At 47.6% G+C, this 27,076-nt stretch overlaps 1 protein-coding gene across 2 annotated transcripts in view; it reads right to left on the reverse strand.

Annotated features, from left to right (window-relative positions):
* Positions 1-6,223: 6,223 nt before the first annotated feature.
* LOC134502924 (PH and SEC7 domain-containing protein 4-like) overlaps positions 6,224-27,076 on the reverse strand; it is a 28,023-nt gene continuing 7,170 nt past the window's right edge. For both annotated transcript variants that reach the window (XM_063311452.1, XM_063311451.1), the window contains 13 exons: positions 26,544-26,982; positions 26,061-26,258; positions 25,392-25,472; positions 24,661-24,773; positions 18,804-18,862; positions 18,484-18,573; positions 16,805-16,848; positions 14,249-14,409; positions 13,886-13,956; positions 12,328-12,473; positions 9,916-10,060; positions 9,530-9,673; positions 6,224-8,886 (listed from right to left, as the gene is read on the reverse strand). In XM_063311452.1, the coding sequence (XP_063167522.1) occupies positions 8,638-8,886; positions 9,530-9,673; positions 9,916-10,060; positions 12,328-12,473; positions 13,886-13,956; positions 14,249-14,409; positions 16,805-16,848; positions 18,484-18,573; positions 18,804-18,862; positions 24,661-24,773; positions 25,392-25,472; positions 26,061-26,258; positions 26,544-26,982 (1,940 nt within the window). In that variant the 3' untranslated portion in view covers positions 6,224-8,637. The remainder of the gene's footprint in view (positions 8,887-9,529; positions 9,674-9,915; positions 10,061-12,327; positions 12,474-13,885; positions 13,957-14,248; positions 14,410-16,804; positions 16,849-18,483; positions 18,574-18,803; positions 18,863-24,660; positions 24,774-25,391; positions 25,473-26,060; positions 26,259-26,543; positions 26,983-27,076) is intronic.

Below are 27,076 nucleotides of genomic sequence, written 5' to 3' on the forward strand. Positions count from 1 at the left end.
TAGAAAGCAGCTAACCAAACAAAAGACATTGATTACGTGTGAGAATTGAATAGAAAACAATGATTCTAGATAACATTCCACAAGTGGCAAATTTATGGGCTATGTCACTCCCTTTCCCAGCTGGGTTTGTACCGTCTTAAAACTTGCAAGTGTCTTCAAGGATTTTCAGAATACGCTCTCTAGCTCTCTATTGTTCAGCTGCTGAAAAGGCTAGTTTTTGCACGTAAAAGAAAGAAAGGGATTTGAGGAAAAGGAAAACATGATTTCCTGAACTTGGAAAGATGGCATGGATGCCATGTTAAAATGCTAATACCACCTTTATTAAAAAGCTAATAATGAAGCCTAAAATTCCAGGTAACAAAACCATTATTATATAATACTTTGATGTGAACTGCTACTGCAGTGGTTCTTTTTTTTAATCTTATACTCAACTTTGGAAGAAAAGTTAAATAACCTTATGCTTGTAACACTGACATCCTAAATGGCAATTAATACTGATAGAATTTCTACCTTTCTCTTTTTATTTTTAATACTTTAAGCTTTTAAAATAACAAGGATAATTTTTAATCATATTGTATAAACATCACTGCGTTGAAATCTGTATTGAAATAATGTATCAAGGCTTGAAACATTACAATAAAAGGGAAAAAATGGCAGAAAGGCAATACTCCCCAATTTCTTCTGGACAGGCAATACAGGAGCAGCTGCAGGTGAGGAAGAGGGCCTCGTGAAACCCTCTTCGGGTTTCTTTCAATAGACCCTCGCCAAGTGCTACCTCTGGCTCGGAGAGAGAGTGAATTCAGGCTGCTGGAATCTTGGTGTGGGGAGGCGCTCAGCAGGGGGGCCACACGGTCTGTGTGGAGGGAGCTGGTCTGCTTGCTGAACACATCAGCAAACTGCACACTGGCGAGGAAGACCCAGACGTGGCTCCTTCATCCCCTCAGCCGCAGGGTGCACATTGACAGGTGGCGTGCAGCAGGGGAGCCACAAGCGGGAACTCCCATGGACCACACAGCGGTCACGCGCTTGCAACGACTCACGCCCCGCCACAGTGGGAGAGTGGGGTGCGGAGGCGAAGGAGCATTCAGCCCTTCCCAGTGGGTACCCAGCTGCATCTGCGGCTCCTCTGCTGCCCTGGTTTCCACAGCCAGGGGTGGCTGAATGGGATGCGGAGAGTCCCCTGGTTCTTGGCAAAGTTAATGTCCATGAAGTTGGCAGCAGCTCCTGGGTCTATCATGGCCCGAGCTTGCAAGTCTGGCTTCCCCGGTAGCTGCGGCAGAACAGAGTCTGCTGGGGCAGCACGTGGAGTTTCGGCATGAGGGGCAAAGATCTGTCCTCAGTTTAGTAGCCCACCTAAACTGGGCGGGATCCGCTTCTTGAAGGAGTGTGGTTTCTTGGCAGGGCACGTGGCAGCAAGGGATCCCTGACCGCCCCCCCAGTACAAAGCAGGCCCTCCCTGTGCCTTCGTGCTTTTTCTGCATCAGCCAGGCATGGACGGGCACCCACAAGCTGCATGGGCATCACCTCATGAATAGGCATTGACAGGGGGACTGTGGGATGGCTTATTGGCTCGAGATCTGGCCTTTCTCTGCTGTAAATGCCCAGCAATCCAAAGGCATGACTGTATTAATTCCTGCAAGGTGTCTGGACCCTCAGTCCTAGCTAATTCATCCAACAGTTCATCAGCCAAACCTTCCTGAAATTGATCTACAAGTGCTGCTTCATTTCAAGCCAAATTTTGAGAAATTAACTTAAATGTAAACAAGGAGTCCCATGAAATCTTCCTGCCAGCAATGCTGAAGGGAAGGCATCAAAGCAGGCTCTGAAAAAGGCCCATCTATATCTGCTTAAGGTTAGATTGTATAGATTGTTGGTATTTCAGGCTGTTATTAAGGAGTAAGGTTACTATGGTAACAAATCACCCTGGCAGGGTGAACAGGTTGAACTTAAGTATCCTCAGTTTGGGTGTGAAAAGAATGACCATATAAGGAAATTGCCTGGAAGGAATTTGCCTGGGCTTGTTACAGTTTCAGTTTCTTTTCTACACAGCCTTCCTTCCAGTCACAGCTCTGCGTGTGAATGTATGAGCTTGTAAATATGTTCTTGTGCTTTCTATAAATACATTTATTTTTATAGAAATGCCTGGTATGTGATTTTTCTGATCTCTTGGGCCAAACGCTTTCCAGCAATCCCTGACAGGTTATGGGCCCAGTAAACCCCCAGAGAGAGCAGAGAGATCAGCTCCACACCTCATGCACATTTAAAGGCAGGTAGCAAAGACCTGTGAAGATTTTCCTTGGAGCCGCCTGGAGTTTTTCCAGCCACTGCCGGTCTGCAGGACAAAGAAGCCAGCTGAGGTGACTTGCAAAAGAAGGAAGAAGCCATGGCTACCTCCCAGCCCTCAGCGATGCCTCTGGAGCGCCTATCAGAGACCAACTACTTGAATTGGGCCCTGAAGATGGAGATGTATCTTCGCAGAAAGAATCTTTGGCTGCCAATTGGTGAGCAAACCCCACAAAATCCCAGTGCTGAATGGCTTAGACAGGATGAGCAGGCTAGAGCCACCATTATCCTGGGAGTTGAGGACAATCAGCTAGTCCACGTGCGTGGCATTGCAGTCTGCAAAGCAAATTTGGGACACTTTGAGAGACTTGTATGTAAAGGTAACAACAGGGAGTAAAGTTACCCTGACTAAGAAGCTGTACAAAGCCTACCTAGCAGAAGGAGATAGCCTTCCTGAGCAACTGCATCATATTCAGCAGCTGTTCGTTGAGTTGCAGAAGAGAGGAATGGAATTTGCACCTCTCACAAAATCCTATATCCTGCTGTCCTCACTGAATGAAACGTGGGACATGCTGATTTGTACCCTGGAGGCTATGCCTGAAGCAGACCTCACCCAATTGTATGTTACACAGCGCTTACTCGCTGAATGGGAGAAGAGAGAGAAAAGATCCCCCCCATCTCTTCTGGAAAGCTACAACACCAGAAAGCAAGCAAAAGGAAGGAAAACAAAGCTGAGGCAACAGCGCTAGCCAGCCAGCGATGCTTCAACTGTGGTCCAGCTGGACACTTACAGAGACTGTGCCTTGAGACCCAAGCGTAGAAAGACAGAGAAGAAGAACACAAGGGCAACACAGAAGAAGGCTCTTCAGACAAGCCAGATTGCACAGGTTGCTGAGAAGGGTAATTCTGATGTATGGGTGTTAGATTCTGGGGCCAATTGTCATTTATGTAATTGTAAAAGCTCTTTTGTATCACTGTTTAAAACTGACAAAGTGTATCTTTGGCTGATGGGTCTGTGACCAAAATTATGGGACAAGGTGACATCTCCCTGCTTGGGAGAAACTGTAAAAGGTGTGTTGTATGTGCCAAATTTACAGTCAAACCTTTTATCTGTAGCACAATTAGCTGCAAGAGGGTATGTCATAACATTTAAGAAAAATGGTTGTGAGATATGTAAAAATGGGAAATTGTGTGCTACTGGTATGTTAAAAGACTCCTTGTGCATTGTGCAAAATGCAAGGAAGCCAAGCTGCAAAGCTGCAGTTGGCAACACTCCATATCATGACCAATGTGTACACCTGATGCACAGGAGATTTGGTCATGCTAATTTCAGGTATATAGCACAAATGCCACAACTGTGTGCTGACCTAACGATAAAACCCTGTGACAAATACTTAGACTGTGTAGTTTGCAAAGAATGCAAAACACAAAAGGCTCCTGTGAGTAAGCACAGTGAGAGTTGCAACCAGACCTTTAGAAATTGTACACTCTGACATTATTGGTCCTTTTGCTCCAAGTTTTGGACAAGCAAGGGATGCAATGACCATCATTGATGATTTCTCAAGATACACATTTATCTACATCTTAAAACACAAAGATGAGGTATTTGAGAAATTTAAGTTGTGTGGCATGGGCAAATGGAAAATTCCCAAGGCCTGTATCTGCACTCCAATGTGATAGGGGAGGAGAGTACCTTTCTCACAAATTCGAAAGGTTCCTAGTGGAAAAGGGGATAGAACAAATTCTTTCTAACCCTTACACCCCTCAGCAAAATGGTGTTGCTGAAAGAAAGGGCAGAACCTTGCAAAATGCAATGGAATGCATGCTTAAAGATTCCAGATATTGTTTAGATTTTGGGCAGAATCAATATCTACTGCCTGTTATGTGCAAAACAGACTGTATAACTCTGTGATTCAGGACACTCCATTCCATTTGTTTTATGGTGTGAAACCAAAGGTAAACCATCTGAAAGTGTTTGGTAGTACTGCTTGGGTTCATATTCCAAAACAGCAGAGAAGGAAAGGAGTCCCCACAACAAAGAAAGCCATCTTTGTTGGCTATGAACAAAGCCAAAGGAGCTACAGGTTCATAGTGGGAGAGAAATTAATAATTAGCAAAAGCGCTTCTTTTGCTGAGCAAAACTGGGGGAGATTAAATTCTAGCTCTCCAGTTGATCTGACCACCACAAGAGAACAGCAAGGACTTGCTGATGGTGATCTTTTCCCTAGTGAGGACATTAAGCCAGAAAAGCAAACTGAAGATCTGTCTGATGAGACAGATGCTTCTCAGGAAAGTGATAGGAGTCAAAATTTAAGCCCTGTATTACCTCGCAGATCTCAGAGGAGTAATAAAGGCATTCCTCCATCACGTTTTCAGGCTGAAACAGTAAAGGCTTTTCACATATTCACAGAAACTGAGTCCTTAGAACAAGTGAATGGTCTCCCACCTGAGATTGCACAAAATTGGCATTCTGCCATACAACAGGAATTAGCATCCTTGAAAGAAAATAAAACATGGAAACTGGTAAATCTACCTCCCAATGAATGCTGTCTAGGTTGTAGGTGGGTTTTCAAACTGAAAAGGGATGCTGATGGAAAAATCCAAAAATATAAAGTAAGGTTGTTGCAAAAGGGTTCACTCAAAGGGAAGATTTAGACTTTGACAAGACTTTTGCACCAGTTACTAAAGGTGTATCTATTAGATTACTGTTAAAAATTGCTGCATTCAAAGGAATGTCAGTTCACCACTATGACATTCAAACTGCATTTCTCTATGGTGATTTAGACCACAAATTATACATGCAGCAACCCCCTGGCTATGAAAAAGGGGAGAATCTAGTCTGTGAACTGCAGAAGTCAATCTATATATTAAAACAGGCTCCTAGATCCTGAAACCAAAAATTAGATGAAAAACTGCAGAGTTTTGGTTTTGTAAAAGGAAAATGCAGATCTCAGTGACAGGAAATCCACTTCTGGGATTTTAATTCAATTTGCTGGGTCAAGCTTAGGCTGGCATTCTAGAAAGCAAACACTAGTTGCTCTTTCCACTGCAGAAGCAGAGTTTTATTCCCAGCACAAACCTGTAATGAGGTTGTATGGTTTAAACAGTTGTTAAAAGACATAGGCATGGAAGTAAACCAGCCTGTAGCTGTTTATGAAGATAATCAAGCTTGCATTGCAATGGCAAAATCTGAAGCTTGCAAGAATAGATATCGATATCAGATATCACTATATCAAAGACATGATAGCCAAAGGGGAAATAATGTTAAAATATTGTAAATCAAAAGATATGATGGCTGACATGTTAACCAAGCCTCTTGCTGCACCAAGACATACAGATTTGACAAAGAAAATTGCTTTGTGTCTTACTCCTTAGCATAACAAAGGGGAGTGTTGGTATTTCAGGTTATTAACTAGTAAAGTTACTATGGTAACAAATCACTCTGGCAGGGTGAATAGGTCGAACTTAAGTATCCTCAGTTTGGGTGTGAAAAGAATTACCATATAAGGAAATTGCCTGGAAGGAATTTGCCTGGGCTTGTTACAGTTTCAGTTTCTTTTCTACACAGCCTTCCTTCCAGTCACAGCTCTGCGCGTGTGAATGCATGAGCTTGTAAATACGTATTTGTGCTTTCTATAAATACATTTATTTTTATAGAAATGCCTGGTATGTGATTTTTCTGATCTCTTGGGCCAAATGCTTTCCAGCAATCTCTGACATAGATATCCTTATTTACAGAGACTTTGCCCTTGTGGATCCAGGGAGGTAGAAACTCTTGCCCACATCCTCATACGGTACCCTTTTTATGATGCCCCAAGATGTGCTCTGATTTCCCCAATCTTTGCTAAATTTGAGGGTCATTATAGATTTTATGTCTATTTCTTTTTAAGGGATGCTAACTCTACACTCCCACACCAGCTGGTCAAATATTTTTATCAAATTATACAATTGCGCAAAACTTTTTATTAGATATATTGTTTCACTGTTTTATTGTCTTACTTTTTCCTGACAACAGATTGCTGGATTAAACTATTTTATTGTAAAGGCTGGCCAAAGACCATAATAAAGATAATCATTCAACTTAAATGTACCTACATACTCAGCCTCGCCCTTCCTTAAGCTCTCAAATGTGACGATTTGCTGCTTGACCCTCGACTGGGTCAGAGCACGGGGCTCAGGGAGGACGGCTGATTCCAGCGGAGTTCTCCGGCAGAGGCTCTGCTGTGTTAGCAGCAGCGTGACCCATCCGGCAGTGGCTTCTGGCAACAGACTAGTAACGAAGCCCATGTGAAACCACTTGGAGGAAAGTCTTCAGGGTGCAGGTTCACTGCAGACTGTGCTGCGCCCAAGTTGGCACAGAGTCCCGTCAAATTTTTCTGGGCACGCAATGGGGCATTTTCAGTGGTGGGGGAGGGTCACAGCTGAGGCTGAAGTGCTTGAAGCTGTTCTGGGAGTAATGCGAGCTGCTGGGTCAGCTGGGCATTTTCAGCAGCAAATTGGGTGCAGTATGGCTGGTAGCAGAATTTTACTCCTGAGGCAACTGGGAGTTAATGGGCTGGGAACAGTCCCAAAGTCACGCACACGCACAAGAACAGTCCAAGGCTTTACTTGGTAAAGTAATTACAGCAGCAGCAGGCAGGGCATGAATGCGGATGCACACTCAATTTCACATGGTCCCAAATCCCTACAAAATTTACGAAGTCCCAGTCAGCAAAGTTCCAAGGAGTGGGCAGAAGCATCATCAGGGCGCAGTCCAGTTGTAGAGTAGCCACAGGTCAGCAGCCAGTCTGGGTTCAGGGCACAGGGTTTCAGAGGCAAATGGCGATTCCAGAAAATGGAGTGGCTGTTCCCGACAAAGGGCTGCCCGCTAGGATGGCTCTGAAATAGGGTCCCACCAATGCAGGCAATCACTGGTGGGAACGCCCTCGCCTGGTGAGGGCTGCGCAGACCTCCTCTGTTCCGCCCTCTGCCCGGCCCTCCTGCCTCAGGACCAGGAGGCGGCCCTGGGCCAGGCCCCGTGTCCTCTGCTGTCTCTAGCTGCTCCTCAGGCTCCACAGCCGAATTGGCCCCAAGCGTCTCCCTGCTGCTCTGAGGCAGGCTGCTGTTCCACAGGTGGTCCTCCTTCTCCTCCTCTGCAGGCTCCAAGCTGGCCATGACACCAATGCCTTGTCTCTGACCGCCCTGCCCAGGAGCACCTTCTCACCTTCACCCAGATGGAAGCCTGACCCTCAGCCTAGAGCCGAGCCAGACTCGCCAGCCTACCCAAGCCACTGCTCACCTTCGGCTTAGCCGCATCTGGTGCCACCACTTCTCCTTCTCACCCTCAAACGCAGAGGGGCCCGTCCCCACTCTCATAGGGTGGAAGACCAAGAAGTGATTCCCTCTGGCAATGCACAAACTAGGCCTGGGGATGTCTCTGAAGAAAAGTTCTTCTCTGCTTGGCAGACAGCGTGGTCCAGCCCCTCGGCAGAAATGGAACCCACAAGGACGACTACGAAGGCACTGAGGAGCAGCAAGCCACCACTCACCACACCTGCGTTCCATTCTGAAGAGCAGCCTGGAGGAATGGGGCTGGCCTCTGCCACTACTCGTGGCTGCTGTTGCCCGGGTCACGGCAAGAAAGAGCGCCACCAGGAGCAGCATCTGAGAGTCCTGCCACCCGAGGCTGGAAGGGTACAAAGCTCCTCTCCCTAGGGCTCTAAGTCCCATTCTTTGTTAAAGCTTCTTGGCAGAAGCAAAACAGACCAACTTCCACGCTGCATTGGGTTTCGTGAGTAAATAGTTTTTTTGGCGGGGCAGCAGGCCAGGGAGAGATGAGAGATGGTAATTTCAGGGGTCCTAAGGAGGTAGACAGGCTCAGACTTGACAGCTTGTTCCAAAAGTTTCTTGTGGCTTTATCTAGAGGCTCTCCCAAAGAAGAGATGCGGGTGCAGCAATGAAGGGAAGTGCCCAGAATGACCTTCCCCTCCCAGCAGCACAGTCCATCCTCTGACAGGTGGAAGGGTCCGATGCCACAAAGGAGTCCCGAGTCCTCACCCTTCTACTGGCACACAGAGCCTGGTTGCCCCTGGGGCAGCTGGAGAGAGGAGTTTTGAAGGCAGGGCAAGCCGAGTCCCAGCAGCAGAGCTGAACAGCCCCTCCTGAGGCATCTCCAGCACCAGGCACCTGTAAAGGCTGTGTGTCTGTGGAGCCAGAGGGGGCTCCAGGCTGGAGTCTCGGGCTTATTTCACTGTGAGGCAGAGCTATGTGGTGTCCAGCCAAGGCAACTGCCAGTCACTCTGGCTTGAGCAAGCAGCCCTCCGCCAGCCCTCCTGCTGCACCCGAAGGACGACCCCAACCGGCCTGGAGAGGTGGTCACAACAAGTGCTTGTTGCGCCTGGGGATGATTCTGCGCACCGTCCTGCGCTCAGAGATGTTCCGCTTCACTCTGCCCCCCCCAACAGGAGGCCCGTCCACATTCAGGGACGGGCTGGAGTGGGACTTCTGCAGGCCAGGGCAGCTCTCACCCGCGGCCGTCAGCCGGGCCTCCCACTGGTCGAGGTCGTCTGTGGCACAGCTGAGCTTCACCTCCAGGAGCTTCACGTATGTCTCATAGCGGCGCTTCTGCACAGGGCAAGAGGGACAGCGCCGTCTGGGGCAGAGCCAAGTATGTATGTTGATACAGCTCTGTGATAGGGGGAGGAGGTGGTGGACCACCCTTCACTGGAGATGTCTAAGCAGAGGCTGGGTGGCAGTGGCGGGGAAAGCCCTCCTGGCTGTGGACCATGCTAGCTTGCATTCTAGGATGCTACCTTGGCCTGGATTTCCCCCTCCCCTCCCCTTTCTTATCATCCCACAAATAAGGATGCAGTGAACATCTCTGGGACCTACAATCTGGAATCTAAAATTCTGTACTCGTGGCTCCACACATACATCCTGACATCTGAACAGATAACTAGAGTTTCTCCGGGGAAACAATGAGTGACGGTCTGAAAGGTAGCAGCCTTTTGAACAGAAAGGACAGCAGAGAGAAAACAGCCAGGGACAAGTAGCACTGCATCGATTTGGATCTGCAAATTCTTGCCCCAGAAAAATGGTACAGGCAGTTCTGAACAGCGGAGTTCCCATTCTGACTCAATCAACTGTTTCCCCCCACTGTGGGGAGGCAGTGCACGGTGTCACCTGGGGATCGCCCTTCCCCAGCAGAATAGCGCAGCCTGGGAAGCTCTCTCACCCCACCCCCCGAGAAAGAACAAACTTTGCTCACCTCATAGAGCAAGTACTCCTTCCTGAGCTGGTACTCCTCCAGATCACGCCCGCGCCCGCGCTTCTCCGGCAGATTTCGCTGGAGCTCCAGCAGTTCATGGGACATCCTGTCCATGCAGGCTTCGTGGGCCAGGTGCTGGTCTTCCTACAGGGACAGAGAAAGGCTGCAGCTTTGCCTCCGGCCAGGCACCCCAGCTATCTCCTCCCTCTCTGGTCATCAGAGACACAGGGCTGGGCTGACCTGTGCAACTGGGACCCCCGAAGGCAGCGTCACGCTTCCTCAAGTGCCTGCCTTCAGTCCTGGCGTTGCTCAGTGACTGCATCTAAGCAGTTGTGCAGAAGGACCTGCGGTTCAACTAGTCCATCCCCCCCGGCACTTGAGCTTACCAGGGAATTCTTGCAGGCTGCAGTTGGCAGAATGGGTCTTACAAATTTCTTTTGGGAGCCCACTGCTGCAGGGAAGGGTGGGGCAGAGAACATGGCTGCCACGAGGTTGATGCGGGACATCCACGAAGTCATTTCTTCAAAAGTTCTAGGAAAGGTAGAAAAATTCAGGACCCTGTGCCTATATTCATGCAGTACACCTAACTTTATTGAATTAGCCCAGTTTTTTGGATTTGCATAATAAACCCAGTCATAAATGGATTTAGTTCATTGGGTAAACCACTCCTCCAAAAAGTTTAAAAGCAGCCAAAATCAACATTTGGTATGAATGCATCTGCTAGATCTTTACCTGTTCTGATTAAGTGTGTTGTGTGAACACAGCTCAACAATCAGGACTGAGACACAGTCCTGATTAGTCTGCCTGGGCTACAGCCTGGCTTCTCTCTTGTTCAAGGGAATCCCACTGCTGTGGGATTTGCATTTCCCAAGAGTCTGCTTGTGAGGAAAACTCAGCAGTAACAGGCAGTTAGATTTCTACTGCATTTTGTCAAAGCCATTTTGAATAAACTCTATAAAAGTACAGTAAGCATAAATATAAACCAAATGCCAAATACTGTAGATGACAATTCAAACCGCATCGTGACACCAAGTCCACACAATCAACCTGTGGTGGCTGTCATGAACATAGGCCCAACCCCTTGCTTTAGCTTTGGGAAAAGTAAGATGGGGTACTCTTTTATGGTCCTCTTTATACACCCCAAGTCCCCTGGAGAATGTGCACGAGAATTCATCATTTAGCAGACAATGCATCCGATCTTCAGCGTGAGGGCAACCCAGTTGCTCCCAACCGACTTTTGCTTTGGAAGAACAATCTCATTCCACTCAAATTTCCTTCAAAGTCAGCTTGACTTTTGGTGGCTTTGGGGTGGAGCTTCCTTGGCAGCAGGATTGAAGTAATTTGCCATCTCTTTCTTCTAGGATATTTTTTTTAACTTCCCATTCTAGCCTATAGTTCTACACCATTCTTTGGAGGTCTCCCTTCCAAATACTCATCAGGCCCAACTCTGCTAAACCTTTCAAGGTCAGCTATATAATTCCTTCATCAAATGTTAATTAATGGACATTGTTTACAAAATGGAAACAACAATTTCTACCACACTGAATAGCAAAAAATGACACACAAATAGCAGTGTGTTTATGTGTGTGTCTCTCTCCCAAAACGGGCACAATGGTGGCTACGGCATCGCAATGCAAGCCTTGACCGTTTTGTATGTGTGTATGTCAGCGCAAGTACAAAAGGTGTGGGCATTGCATCACAACACTGCATCTACCTTCTTGCTTGTTTCCACACCCCCCACCTGCACAGAATTCTGCATTCAAACCCAGCAATTTGCCTTTCTAGTAACATCACAGTTGGTTTTTCTAGGAAGTTAGAAAAGTACATGGATCCAAATCTAAAACTGTTTGCAGTACAAAGATAGTTGCCTTAAGGTAGCTCAGAATAGTTTCACTTAATGCTTGAATGCTCACATTTTGTGGTCACCCAGACATTTATAAAAGAACATCTCTGAGGCCATGTGGCCTTCAGTTTGTATGTTACTTTGTTTTTAAAAAATAATTTTCTTTTAAATTTTTATAATTACTACTTTAGAGCATTTTGGTATTATTACAATAGTAAAGGTAAAGGTTTTCCTTGACATGAAGTCCAGTCGTGTCCGACTCTAGGGGGCGGTGCTCATCTCCGTTTCAAAGCCAAAGAGCCGGCGTTTGTCCGTAGACACTTCCGTGGTCATGTGGCCGGCATGACTGCATGGAACGCCGTTACCTGCCCGCCGAAGCAGTACCTATTAATCTACTCACATTTGCCTGTTTTCGAATTGCTAGGTTTGGCAGGAGCTGGGACTAGCAACGGGAGCTCACCCCGTCACGCGGATTCGAACCGCCGACTTTCCGACCTTCCGATCGGCAAGTTCAGCAGCTCAGCGGTTTAACCCGCAGCGCCACCGCGTCCCCTATTATTACAATACCTTTACTAATTTTTCCCATATATATGCTGTGTGTGTGTAGACTGACAGATAGATGAAAGATGATAGATAGATAGATAAATGATAGATAGATAGATAGATAGATAGATAGATAGATAGATAGATAGATAGATAGATAGATGATAGATAGATAGATAGGATACGCTGTAGGCTCCTCTGGGAGCAGCAGTGGCATAAATGCTCTGGAATTGGGTGGCTGACAGAGGGCCCGAGGGGTGTCCCAGGGCTGCACTATGGAGTCCTGGGAGAAGACAGAAGCTTGGGAAAGGGCTGCTGCCCCTTGTTTATGAGTCATCCCCGCTACTCGGCTGCACTGGACGTTCTGAATCATGGCACGGCTAGAGCTTCAACGGGGCTTGCAGGAACTCACGGGGCTTGGAAGAGGAAGACGTGCCAGTCCGCAGTCTGGAGCCGGAAGACGTGGGGCCGCTTGGTGTACTTGCTGGCCTTCTCTGCCAGGGCGTGATGTACCCCGACGAACTCCTCTGAGCCCGAGACCTCCAAAGGCTGCTCATCCTGCATGATGGCACAAAAAAAAAACAAAAAACCCCAGCCTGGGTCCAGTCCTGTGAAGGTGGGTGTGTTAAAGCTGCAAGAGGATGCGTGGCGGGGGGTTACATGCACCAGCAGATGAGCCCCAGCCACCCAAGACCCCCCATTCGCACGCCTGCCTTTCCCTCCAATCCACATCTATCGACATTAGTGCTGCCCTCCTCCTCCTCTGTAACAGTCTCTTACATCCATCAGACCTCCCCTTAATTTTCTGTCCTATCCTATAGCCCCTGCTTTCAACCATTCCTCACAGAACTTGGTTTTCTGCTTCTTTGTCTTCTTGGAAACACTCATCTGTCGCTGTTCTTCTTAAAAGGCAGGGACCAAATGTGACCAAACACAGAATAAAGTAAAAAGGTAAAATCTCCTTCAAGTTCAGCTCAGTTCCTGGTGACTTCAGGTCTATACAGTTTCCTTGGCAAGAAAGGGAAGTGGCCTTCTTCCGGGATGTCCTTTTCAATTTTCCCATCTGGCCTGCAGCCCTCTATTTTCTGGGGATCTCTCATCCATGCACTAATCAAGTCCGACCCCCTTAGCCTTCTGAGATCAGACAAGGTGGACTGCCCTTGGCTGCGCAACACAAAACGATGTGGAAGATTATTTCTTAAGACTTAGATGCTACTTCCGTTAAAGCACGCACATCAAATATACTGCTGGCTGATACTCCACTGCAACATCTCAAATCTATTTACAGGGCACACGGAAGGTTAATCTGGCTCAGTTCAGGCGTTCTCCCCTCCAGAAGAGCATCAGGGGCCATTAGTTCATCCCCAGTCATTTAGTACCCACCCTGTTTTACAAGAACTCTCAAAAAGGATGTGCTTTAGATAACATCTACTATCTATACCCGGGAACTTGGGGTATGGTTTGTTCCTGAAGCCGTGTGTTTTCAATCACTTCTTAACTACTCTGAGCTGCGGTTTTTATCATTTGTTTTGTTGCGAGGTGGCACACAGGTCTCTGGCAGAAGACCGCCCTCCCTTTGCTCCGCTGCCGATCAGCACTTCGCCCCGTTCCCTGAGCAGTGGGCCTTCTCCTTCTCCTCCTGCTTCCCTCCGATTTTCACGGTTTATTCCTATACAGCCAAAGAGGCTCTGCTGTTTGTAACATCCTTCTCCAGCCTTAGCTCATGGCTCTTTTAGACTTCTGCTGACGAGCCAGGTAAAGAGGAGGTCCACACACAGCACAGGCTTCATGAGCCTTGGCAAAGTGAAGGGGTGCTGGTCAGAGACAGCTCTTCGTTTAGGGGAACAACTCCCCCCCGGGCTACTTGTGAACTCTCCCGAGCACATATACTTGTGGCCCAAGGCGGGACAACCCTTGACCAGAATGCGCTTCTGGTGATCGAGGGCTGGCCAGCCGGCCTGGTCCGTTACCTTGAGGAAGTACAGCACAGTCCCCTTCAGCACAGCGTGGAAGGTCTTCCAGCCTCGCTTGCCCCAGGGAGCTGCAGAGGAGGGGAGGAGCGGTCAGCCACTTTTCTCTTGCCGGCTTGCCCTCCCCCTTCCCTCGGGTTCTGGTCCACCGGGCTCAGCTGTTTGGCTCTGGACCTCAGTGCCACTGAAGCGGACTTTCCCCAGCACTAACTGGTCCGGCTTGGGGCACCCGGGGCTTCCCCTGGGGTGGGCAGGGAAGAGGCCCAAAAGCCTAGGCTGCACCCCATTAAAGGCTCTGCAGGCCTCTCGCTCGCCTCCATAAGGGACTGAGAGCTGCATGCCCAGGGCCGCCCTTGCACTCACTCTTCTTGCCATCGGCCTCGGCGTGCACCTTCCGAGCAAGAAGGCCCTGCTGGTAGACTCTTGCCCCAGGGTCATGCTGCACAGTCAGAAAAGGGTTGTTTTTCCTTTGGGTGTTTGCAGGACTCAGGGGTGTCTCTGCACCGAGTGCCTCTTCCTCATCCCTGTAGGGAAGAAACAGAGGTTTTGCACAGGCCTGTACAGAGAAGAAAATATAAATGTCATGAGTACTGATGGCGAGCAGGAGGGGGCCCCTATCCAGGGGGGAAAATGCATGCGCAGTACTGAGGAATTAAGCAGCCATTCAAAGAGACACAGATCAGACCCGCCGTGACTTTGGGGTTTATCTGTCTGGGTTTTTCCCACGCTTCTTCAGTTTGTTAGGATTTTCTGTCTAATGTAGCAGTAATAAAACACTAGAGACCTATTCCTTGTCTCAGCGTGGTTCCTGGCTGTTAGGACAATAAAGGAAAAAAGACTCTCTCAAGGAAAGCTTGATTTGTGATGACCCCATGGAAGTAGTTTGCTACTGCCTTATTCTGGGTTCTTTTTTCAATTCCCAGTCTAGCCTGCAGCCATGATATTTTCTGGGGATCTCCCACCCAAATATTAGCTAGATCAGACCCTGCTTAGCTTTCAAGGATCAGCTAAAGTCATCTAGACTGGGCTTAGAAGAGAAAAGAGGGTAGCAAATTTTGAATCAGCCTTTCTGGTTGCTAAGATCAACAAACTTCAAACAAGCAATTAAAGAATCCTGCCCTTTTCAGGTTGCCAGACAAAGAGCTAGCCGACCTGACCTTGTGGAGGAGATCAACCACCAGAACACTGTCACAAAAAGGCCCCCAGGACATCCCTCCTAATTTAACTTTTCTCAGTAGTAGCACAAAGAACAGGCTCCCTGAAGAGTACAGATTGAGGCAAACTCACATGCAGGAGGCATGATTACTGCCTTTGGCCAACTATCTTATAGGCTCCCAAGCAGCAGTGGAGAACTCCCACCATACCTCAGGGGTGGTTGTGACTGGTACTTCAGCTGGAGGACCACCCATCTTGAACTGGCCCAGGAAACAGTCTGTTGGCATGACTCACCTACAGCCTTAGTGAGCCTGCACTTGAATCCTTCTAACAAGTGTTTCTCAAACTTGGCAGCTTTAAGATGTGTGGACTTCAACTCCCAGAATTCCCCAACCAGCCCCTTCTAAACACAAGCTGCTGCTGTTAGTGACCATACAGGATGCTGCAGTCAGATCTGCTCCTGGCAGGATAGGGTACTGCTGGCATTTCTACAGACAGTGGGCAAAGCCACAGTAAATCAGTTTGGTCTAGTGGTTAAGGCAACGGGCTAGAAACCAGGAGGCTGTGAGTTCTAGTCCCGCCTTAGGCATGAAAGCTGGCTGGGTGACCTTGGGCCAGTCCCTCTCTCTCAGCCCAACCCGCCTCACAGGGTTGTTGTGGGGAAAATAGGAGGAGGAAGGAGCATTAGGTATGTTCGCCACCTTGAGTTATTTATAAAAGATAATAAAGGTGGGATATAAAATAAATAAAAATAAAAATAAAAAACATCCCTCAAGTGGCAATCAGATCCTTCAGACTGAGTGCAACTTCTGTACATAATGCATTCCCTGTTTTTCCAATATGCCACCCCACCTACAGCCCAATAATATGCTCAAATAACGTCAGCAGCCTTGTTGGCACCACGTGGAGAGAGAGAGAGCAATCTGAGTATCATTTGCATAACGATGACATCTCCAGGTGGCCTTCCCTGAGTCTTAACCTGCAAACGCCTTTCAAAATTCAGGAAGCTTGAAAGTATGAAAGACACCATTCATAATTTGAAAAATATGAGTTTTTCTGTCATGTAAGTGGAATTGCTAAACTTCAGTATGAGCCCCTGCCTACCAGGTCTTTGCAGCTCTCTTGTACAACCTCCTTGACTGCCTGGTACAAGCAGTATTTGAGTGCCTACAAATATGAAACAGCATCTCCTCCAGAAGAGATGATTAAGACTCAATGCATTAAATCAATTCATCAGCTGGAACTCACCAGCATCTCAGTGACTGCTGCAGACAGCTGGGCATTTCTACTGCCTTCTAGCAGCACTAGACATTCTGGAGAATCCTGAAATCTTAAGTTTTCTCTTCCCTGAGCATGTAATGAACTTGAGAAATATTACTGGGCCTCTTCCTTTCCTGTGGCAGCACAGCACAATCCTGATGTCAGTCTGAGACACAGTTTAGGCTTCCAGTAGGGGCAAACAAGCTCCTCTGTACCAGGTTTAGTTTTTGGAAATGTTCCCTTCTCCTTGTCCTCCTTGACAACTGCCTTTTGACAACTGCCTTTTCAGCCCCACAGGCTTAATATTTAAAACTTCTGAATCACAGACGGATGTTGTGGAGTCATGGCAGCCCACCCACACAACTCATGCAGGGGCAACACCGCCATCCCATTTATAACAAAGAAGGGAGCGACCCAAAGGACTGGCTTTCCTGCCTACCCTCTTTGACCTCGCTCTTCCCTTCTGCTTCCTCAAAGGCCCCGTCGTGTCTTGCTATTACTTACGTAGCCCATTCCAGTTTCTCATGGCGGATGGAGTTATACAGTGCCTGGACAGACACAAAAAAGCTGAGATGTTAGGTTTCTTCCCCCCATCCGGCCCCCATCCTTCAAGATAAGCTTCCCCCAGAACTGTACCTTCTGGGGTTCTGTTCCCAAAAGTATCACCAGCCCTTCCTCAGCCATCGTCAGCTGTGGAGAAAGGCCAGGAGCTGCCACCTTGCCAGAAGAGGGGCGGGCACTGGATCTGGTCTGCAGCTGGACCCAACCCTCCAACTGACCTGGCAGATGTTGTCAGGGGGATGACTCTAAGGGAGTCTTACCCCTTCTCTAAGGCCCCACCCTTGATCTCACTAGCTTCTTCTGCAGGACACGTTGGGTTGGCATCAGCACTCTCTGCACTGCCCTTCATGTACCACTTTTGTCCTTGGCTGGACAGTTGCAGGGAAAAATGTGTGGCTGTACCCAAACCACAGCTGTCCTCACAGGCCCTCTACTGAAGGCACACAAAGTTACAGCACCAGCAGTCTCCGTGAGGAATGGTCAGGGCCTGGGATGGGGTACCATAGAACAGAGAGTCTTGTGTGCACAGGGATTAATTTCCCAAAGTAAAAGCTTTAAACAGCAGTTGATGGAGAAGTTTTGGGAGATTCTGCTATCATCTTTAAAAAAAGACCCTTACTATATCTGGGTTGTTGTTGTTTTTTGGTAAGCTGCCTTGAAGGCCCCTTGTCAAGCAAAGTTGGGATATAGATATTCTAAAGAAATAGAAACTGAGTGCCTGATTGGGATGGTGGGGGGGTTGAGGGATAACTATGGGAAAGGGTAAATTGATTCACAGAACAGCCAACCAGTTGGATCAGACTGCGGGACTACCTTCTAGCCAGCATTCCGCTTCCCATGGGGCCACCCATGTGCTCCCATGACAAGCCCAGAATAAGGACAAGGTCACAGCTTCTCCTGCCACAACCCTGTGGCACAGCACTGCTGCCTCATAGAGTGTTTCCCAAACATGCTCCTGTTTTGTTTGGCTGGGCTATATGCAGGAGCACAGCCACAATAGTGGTCTTCTGATATTTTCCTGAGCACTAGTAGGACATCTCCCAGCTGATGGCCACGCTGTACCACTCCCTTCCTCAGGAAGGATATGGAATGGCTACATCCAAGCTGGATAGCACAGGCATGAGCCTTGGCATTAGATTCTCTCCTTCCTCTGTGTCAGTAAATACAATCTGTAACACCAACTCTGTAACCTTCAGGCAACAAGCTGAACTTGTGCCCGCCCTGTTCTGCTACAGGTGTAGGATATTCCCCAGGAAAATAACACATCCAGGAGATTAGGACCAAACCCTTTTCTTCCTCAATGTGAGTCTTCTGATAAATTCAACCATGAGCACCTTCCCCCACCAGAAATACCACTACTGAAGTCTCCAGTGAGGCAGTTGTGGGACCTGGCTGATTGCTTCCAGAGAATGTGACCTGAATGCTGACCCTTTCCCCTGCAGAAACCATTTGATGCATACCATACTGCCCACCCTGGGTGGGCCAAAGTTCTCCACCCCAGTGCTGCTGAGGTACAGTTCTAAGCCTCTCTCTCCATTGGCCACGCTGGCTAGAAGTGAGGTTCGACATCTGCTGGGCTACAGGCCCCCTTCCTTTGCCTGAGTGAAGGGAACTCTACATACCTTCAGCAGCTCTTTGGAGAAGTCCTGGCCATCATTCAGGCCTGCGAGATTGGCAACAAAGTCCTGACAGCTCATGCTCCGGCCAATATTCTGATTCCAGAAGCATGTAGATGGGAGAGAGAGAGAGAGCTGAAGATGCTGCACTGCCCATATTGTACCATCTAAACAAGAACCATCATGTCAACCTTTCTACAGGTCCTACAGATCCTCTCCCACAATATGGCCATCAGAGAGAACAATTTTTCTCTGCCCAGACACTGTAAGGGGCCCAAGTGAGTGAAGGTGAGCCAAGACTCCTTCCTCTGAGAGAACCTCCTTACCTGCCCATGCAAGTCAGTATTGAGGAGCATCAGGGCACAGGTGAGCGTATGCACAGCGTCTGCAGAAGCAAAGGACATTCAGGAGAGATGCGAGAGATTCCCTAGGCTTCCCCCACAGCCAGTTTGAAATGCCAGCAACATCTCTTCCTAGGCAATTTGACCATTCAGTAAAGCAAAGGGCCAGAGAGAATGAACTTAATCTGAATCTTAAGATTTGCCAACAGTGTTCAGATGTTGTGTGCTCTACTAGATGAAGCCTGACACTCAGGGATGGCAACTGGAAGTATTCCCTTCTTCCCTCAGACAGACATTTTGTAGTATCCTTCAGCACCACACCTTGAGAAAGCGAGTCATGTAAACTAGGTAAGACATGTGAAAAACCATTGTCTACTGCTTTACTGTTAACGGCTCACTTTCCCCCCACCAGTTTTTCGTTATAACGGCTGTCTTCTAGCTGGCAACTGCCCCCCCTGGCCCCCGGACACTGGGCAAGGCGACAGCAGATGGAGCTCCCTTTCACATACAAGACGCCATCCTGCAAACTGCACCAGTGCATGTTTTTTTTCTTGCTTCTGTTAAATGACAGGACAGGGAACAACAGAAGAGTTGTTCTCCCACTCCTGCATTAGTCACTTTCCCTTAAATTCCTAATACTTCCACTTCTTCAACTAAACCTTCCCCTTGTTTAATACCAAATCCAGGACAAAGAACTTATCCTGCTTTCTGCCACTGTCTGATGAAAAACATTAGTCAAGTCAGGCACTTCTTCAAATGATGGAATTTGCACCCCAACAGATACCAGAGTCACTAAAGTCCCCCATCACCACCATTTCACTCCTGTTTGCTTTTGGAAGACTTCATAACTTCTCTGTGATTGAATGGGGGATGGCAGACGCCAAGAATGCCATTGCTTCCATGGTTTTTCCATTTATTTTTAATCCAGGTGCTTTCTTCACTTTTATTCCTGAGTGGGACTGTAGATTTTTAATGTACAGTACAATACATTCCGTTCCATTTCCTGTTTATTTTAAACACATTCTGTCCTATTGCTGTTATCCCATCATAGCATTCATCCCATTTGTCTCCATTATTCCTACAAAATACTATTTTTATCACTAAAAAACACTAAAGCTCAGAGAATGGGAAATAAGGAAATTGAGCTTGAACTCTTAGTTCAGAACTTAATAAAATATAAAGTCTTCACAGCAAATATGAATCCACAGGTATAATGGAGACCTGGTGGGAGGGCTCCTATTGGAATGTAGCTGGGGGAGCAGAGATTGTGTCAGTTTTAAAGAAACAGAAAATGTCTGAAAAGTGAGTTGGCGTGTTCTGTAAAGAACAAGTGCCATGAGAAAAACATTAGCAACTTTTATGACAAAGGGACCAGTCTGGTAGACCCAAGGAATGCTTTGGATGTAGCATGCGTTGATTCCAATGAAATACCTGACAAGGTCTCTTGAATCCTTGTGGATAAAATGAGTAAATGTGGCCTAGAGGACACTGCAGTCCAGGGAATGTGCCACCAGTCAAGCGACCAGCACCACAAGGTTGCTCATAAATGGTTCTGCCTTGTCCTGGAGGGAACTATCAAGCAGGGCTGCCCAGGGCTCTGTTGTCAGGCTTGTGCTATTCAACAGCTGTAGAAGTGACGGAGAAGAGGAAAGGGATTTCATAAATTTAGAGATAACACTAACTTAGAGGACAAAACCACAATTCAAAATTATCTAGAAAGGTTTGAATGGTGGGCCAAATCCATCAATCCAAAGGATGTTTAATTGTGAAAAATTTAAGTCTTGAATCTGGGTAGGAAAAGGAAAAGGCAGAGATGTAGGTTCAGGGCAACCAGGCTTAGTGGCAATGAATTTGAGAAGGATCTAAGAATACTAATGGGCCACTTTGCAGTTCTATTTTACTCTCCTTGGCAAGATGGCGCTTATTGTATCTGGGCATCGCACTTTAAACAGGAAGCAGAGAGGATGAAATGGATTCAGAGGAGAGCTATCAGGCTGATAAAGAGATCTGGAAACTAAGCCTTGTGAGGAACAGTTAAAAAAGACCTTTAATTTACAAAAGAGAAGACTAAAGGCACATATGATAGCAATCTGCAACCTGTCTTTTCTTGAAACCAACAGCATGGCAAGGAACAATAGACTGAAATTAAAAGAAAGGAGATTCAGGCTGAATATGAGGAAGAATTTCTTTACTAGTAAGAGCTATTAAGCAGTGAAACAGTCTGTCTGGAACAGGAGTAGATTCAGGGCTACTTGTCAGGTATGGATTGGTGGATTTCCACACTGAGCAGATACTTGAAGTACATGACCTGTAAGACCCCTTCCAAGTCATACATTCTATGATTCTAGAATGATCACACTCCCCATGCTTTATTATATGCCATCAAGTTGGTGTCAACTCTTACCAACCACATGGGTAAGATTTTCTCCAGGAGAAAATGTCCCTAACCTGGTCCTTCAGGTCTTCCAATGGTGCCCCCATCACCACTGTAACTGAGTCCATCCCCTTTGCTGCTGGTCGTCCTCTTCTTCCCTTTCGTTCCACCTTTCCCAGCATCAGAGCCTTCTTTGGGCTCTGGGTCTTTGCATGATGTGCCCAAAGTACAATACTTTAAGCCTGGTCATTTGTGCCTCAAGAGAGAACTCTGGATTGATTTGTTTGATGACCCTTTTGTTTTCTTGGCTGTCCATGGTCTTCTCAGGAATCTTCTTCAACACCAACATTCAAAGGTGTCAATACTCTATCCTGCTTCTTCGAAGTCCAACTTCGCTTCCATAGAGTGTCACAGGAAATACTGTTGCTTGCCATTGATTCTGACCTTTCACCATGTTTTGGGCAAATACATTTTACTAATTGTTGTAAGATGCATCCCTTCTAGAGCCAGCAGTCCATCAGCCAGGTAACAAGTCACAGTCTCAGAAACCAAATACGGTATCTCTGTAATCAGCTTTTGCATGGTTGGTAATTCACTGGCAGTACTCTTCTTTTTTTCCCCAATCTTCTTCCATGGACAGGAAGGATGGATGAGTATGTAGTGTTAGCCCTCAGGTCTTGAGTTCTCCTTCTAGAAAGTCTGTGTATATGGATGTAGCTGTTCTTTACAATACAAATTGTATCCACGTGCACTAACAGGAAGGGATCATTGTCAGTGGGGTTGATAAGTCAAGGAAGTTGAGTGGCCACATCTCTAATCCTTGCTCCTGGACAGCACATTTCATGAATTAATGCATCCAGTTGGGATACATCTGTTTCAAAGTCATCATAGTAGTGAGTCCTCAACTATCACGTATCTTCAGTTTGCCTTCTTACCAGGCACAGTTTTAACCTCTCTGCCCTCCTAGGCTCAACTATCTTGTCCCCTTTTCTGCAGCATCTTTTTCTTTCCCTAAAGACTCAGACATTATCTACTATGAAGTTCTGAAATTTGTTTCTGAGTTTCATTCGTTCTTCATCTTTTGTTTCTTATTTTTACTTATATTTGCAGAGCTTAATCCTTCATTTGACCGCCTTCCTTACAGAAATTGCTTCCACTTAACAGGGAAATTTTTCAGATTCCCCTTGAACTCCCCCAGACTACAGTAGTCGACTTTCCCTGTCTGCTTGCTCAGTGAGCCATCTTCCTCTTACACAGCTCTGATATTCCTCCTAATCTCTACGAACACAGCAGAAAGCAGTCAGTGGATGAGCAGAGTTTCCCCAACCCCCGGCAAACAGCAGCTACTCAGGAGATCCTTCTCAGCCCTTCGAATTCAGGACAAAATTCCTCTCCACACTTCCTTTCTTGGTCTTTCTCACTTCTTTCTTGCCTCTTTCCTCCTGGCAAAGCCCTGCTCATTCAGTAATTTAAATATTAAAAAATGGAAAAGAAGATCCCTCTGGGAATTGATATTAGCAACAATATACAGACGTCTTCTTTTGGGGTGGCGGTGGGAATTGACATAGATACTTGATCGACAGGCAGAGCAGCACTGAGTGACATTCTGAGGCACCTCTCAAACCAACTCCCACAAAATCCACACTGTCACATTAGATTCCTACTCTGGGGGCAAGCGCCTTGCTCGGACAACCTCCAAACTGGACTGTCTCCAATTTACAGGAGTTGTAGTCAAATGCTTGGTGGGCACCAGATAAAAAAGACTCTCATAAAATGGGTTAAGTGCTCACCTTCTTGATAGGACTGGATGGGAAGAACCCTAATTCAAACGAAGAACTAAATGGGATAAACTCCCCTGGTAGGTTCTGTTTTAAAACAGGGTTTTGGCAATGCAAACAAATGATGAAAAAAGCTGCTGGAAGATAAGCAAATAAATAAATAGGAAATTGTCATGATGTCCATTCTCCCTCTTTCTTCTCCCTACATTTTCCAATTTCCACTCCAACAGAAAAGGTATCAAGACATGAGAGGATCCTCTTTCTGCCCAGAAAAGGAGACTGGAAAGAACAAAATTGAGGATTTTTTAAAATCAGAAAATAATTAAACATTTCATTTATTAGTAGACTTGTAAAAACATTTTTTTTTTCACAGAAAGAAAATATAAGGCAAAATGTGAAGAGGTTGGCATAGCCAATATTTAGATGGCTATGCAAGAAAAGTATTCATGGTAAGTACTACAGAAGGGAAATCACCTCTACCCATTTAATTCCACTGCCTAGTAGACCATCCAGTCCTCCATCAGGAACACTATATATGGGACTGTGTAATGCTAGAGTTCCTGGAAGAGTGTAAATGAATTTTCGGACCACAAAAAACAAATTTGAACAAACTCAGAGCAATGAAAAATAGGACTCCAAGGTGGGAGAAACAAATGGGAAAAAGTGTTCAAGTTCCTAAAAGAGGTAAAATTGTAAGCACAACAGTTAACAAGCCCCCCCTCCACCCACTCCCCAAGAGAAGACACTAATGTGGCTACCCAAAATTCCAGGAGATGGAAGTAGTCACCAAGAAAGAGTATTTGCAGGTAGCCCGAAACTGCAGAATGAAGGATGATGGTGAAAGAGGAACACAAAACATACTTCTTTATATATGCTCAAAGGAAAAGGAATAGAATCAGTCTACCAGCTGCTCAAGGAAAATGACAGTAACAGGTAAGTTATTCAGTTCCTGTTCTGAACCTATCTTCTCAGATCCAGTCAGGAAATAAGGATTCCACTTCAATCCCTCCTTTGGGATCATCAAAGAAGTGCTGGAGGCAGAAAACAGCAGGCCTTCGGCTGGCACATACACAGGGAGGTCTGCATCTGGGCCAGAGGGACAGGTCAGTTACCAGGCAGTTTCCTTTCCACGCCCTGCTTTAGTCCTTTGAGAAGCCGGCTTGTCTTACCCTCTGAGAAGCACGTGAGCCATCAGGATCTAGCTGGAGCCTCAGCAGAGAAGCTGCTCCACGCTTGTTCCCATGTTGGAAACCAACAAACTGAAACTTGGGAACAGCCCCTTCCTCTCCAAACTACAATATTTATAAGCTTAAAGTAAAAAAAAAATGCATTGACACAGCAAGGAAAGGGCCCTGCAAACCTATTGTGAGCATCAGGTTCTCAGAATCAGATAAATTATTGCTTTGGGTAATTCCGAATCTAGAAATGACGAGACCTGGCTCTAGCCCCTACAGAAAAATGATTTCCCACAGCCTTGAAGAATCCACTTCCGTGAAACAACTATCCTGCACTCAGCAGCAGGAGTAAGCGAAACATCAAGCCTGTGCATAGCCAAGAGCCGGTGCCTCCATCCCTGTTCCCCGCGCAGAGCAGACGCACGGTGAGCACAAGAGCGCCTGGTGCCCAAAGCAGAGCTTGTGCACCTGCAAGGTCTGGCCTGAGCTGAAGGTTTCTTGCTTGAGTGTCTCACCTGGACTGAGAGAGGCCTCTGGACTGCAGCAGTGGTAGCGCCAGGAGAAGTGCAGCAGGATCCGCTCCCGCTCCTGGGTCTCCCCAGTGAGCACAAACGACTTCAGAAACGACCTGCCAAAAGGAGGTGAAGCACAGAAGTGTAGGGAAGGTACCCGGGATGCTTCTTTTCCCCGGACCTTGTCAGCAGCAGCAGCAGCAGACCTGGGATATGAGCTACCCTCCCGTGCTTCCATTTTCACCCATTTTGCACCAGGACAACTAAGGAGAATGAAGCCAGCTGGCATCACAAGGCTGGAGTGTGCTTGCATCTTCCCCACAGAGCTTCTCAGCAAGGCACCTTTAACATGCCAAGGGATGAGGTGACTTCGGGCACAGCCACAGCTGCTCAAAGGTTTCAGGGATTTTCCTTGAATTCAGGTTCCTTCCCGCAGCTCAAGAAAGGCCTCCAAACCCAGCAGGCCTGGACCGGTAGCAGGCTGCGGGCAGAGGCCACTCTGTCTTTGCTTCCCATAGCATTTCATTTTCCTCTTGCCGCCCTTCGCTGTCCTGTTACTCCCCCACATAGCCCAGCCATTTCCTGGGTGAGCCTGTGGCTTCCTGGCCCTGGGAGAGGGAGGCTCTCTCCCTCCTAATCAGGAAGGGCAGGAAATACGTATTTGGCCACAAACTATAAAGCTGCACTTCCCCTTTTGAAAATGGAAAACCAGCCCACAGCAAGGAGAACATTACCTCAGGGCTTGGTCCAGAGTTTGTGCAGAGAAATGGAAGAAGGAAAGGTAGGCTTCGGCTACCATCTGGCTGAAGGCGTTGCTGTGGACAAAGGGACAGGAACAGCTCAGAAAGCCCCAAACATCCCCAGCCTCTAAGAGAGCCTCTCATTCTCCCAGGGTTTCTCACCCCTGCCTTGCCCTTAAAGCACCCCTACTCCTCCATGTCCCACGACACTTGCCCTCGGAAGATCCACCAGGGACGATGCAAAAGTCCAAGTGAAAAGAGGAAAAAAATACCACCACCATCATTCGGCGCCTTTGGCCCTTGCTTTTACTCTCCTTCCTTCTAATATTTCCCCTAGCTGGACTCCTGCTGACAAAAGCCTCTGTCCTTTATATTTGCTCCGAGGCTGCATGATTCTGCTGCTTGTGCTGCCACAGAGGACTGCGGTTTCTGCTCTGGAACCTGCTCAAAACACCCTGCATTCTTAACTTTCAGCCAGCAGAGGGCACTGTTTCCTAGAACCCATCATCTTCTGCCTGACTTTTCGGGTGATGAAAGCACAAGGTAAGACTCGGCGTGAAGTTGTGTGTGTGTGTCCTAACTATGCAAGTAATAAAAGTGACAAATGTTCAAATCCCCAAACGGCAGGAGCTGTTTAACTGAAGACTTTCAAGGCCATCTTACTTCTTCTGGAGAAAGGCAGCCACCTGGGATTTCTTGAACCCATCCAGGTGGTAGAGGCGAGCTGCCAGCCTGTGTGCTGCGGCCTGGTCTCCAGAGGTGCCGTTTGCAAGGAGCAGGGTGCCACTTGGTTCCGCTATGCCCATGGCAGGCAGACACTCCCCTGTGCTGCCAAACTCCTCTCCGAGTTCTTCAGGGCAGCTGCAAAGGATGGAGAGGCAGAGGCAGAGGCAGGGTGTGTAAAATGCCGCAGCTCAAGAGCATAAATGCTGACACACAGCCACCGTGAGGCAACAAGGCAACTGAAGTGCCTCGTGACTGCAGGACGAAAGCCACAGTCAATTCAAGAAGCCTCCAAACACCTGCTGGGTTGCATCGGCTGCCTTGGCCCACGCCCTCCTTCCCACCACAGCAGGAGGATGCTGTGGGTGGCAAGCAGACAAGAAGGCCAACAGATCCAAAAGACATTGCACAAAGCATGCTTACTGTGACACTGGCTCTTCCTCGTTGCCTTCTGACCTCCCATCGCTTTGCACAGTGGGCAGCTCCACCATCTTGAGCCTCTCCACTGAGCTCATCAGCTTCCGCTCTGCACCACAAGGTGGGATGGAGTGCGAATCTGCTCTAGCAACATCCTTCTGTAGGGAGGAAGTTCTTTCAAGCTCCTCTAGCCACGTGCAGGAAGATGGGAGGTGGCCCAGGGACGGGGCTTCTGGCCCACACTCCTCCTGCTGCAGACTGTGTTCTGCAGGGGGCCCCGAGAGGGCCTGGAAGCTGGAGGGGATGCAGCTGCTCTTTCCTGGAGACATCGGCTTGTGAGGGGCACAGGTCTCCATCGACTCTTGCAGCAAAGCAGACATCAAAGAAGTGCTGGAGGCAGAAAACAGCAGGCCTTCGGCTGGCAAATACACAGGGAGGTCTGCATCTGGGCCAGAGGGACAGGTCAGTTACCAGGCAGTTTCCTTTCCACGCCCTGTTTTAGTCCTTTGAGAAGCCGGCTTGTCTTACCCTCTGAGAAG

Source organism: Candoia aspera, chromosome 9 (genome assembly GCF_035149785.1).
Source record: "Candoia aspera isolate rCanAsp1 chromosome 9, rCanAsp1.hap2, whole genome shotgun sequence".
Lineage (NCBI taxonomy): Eukaryota > Metazoa > Chordata > Lepidosauria > Squamata > Boidae > Candoia > Candoia aspera.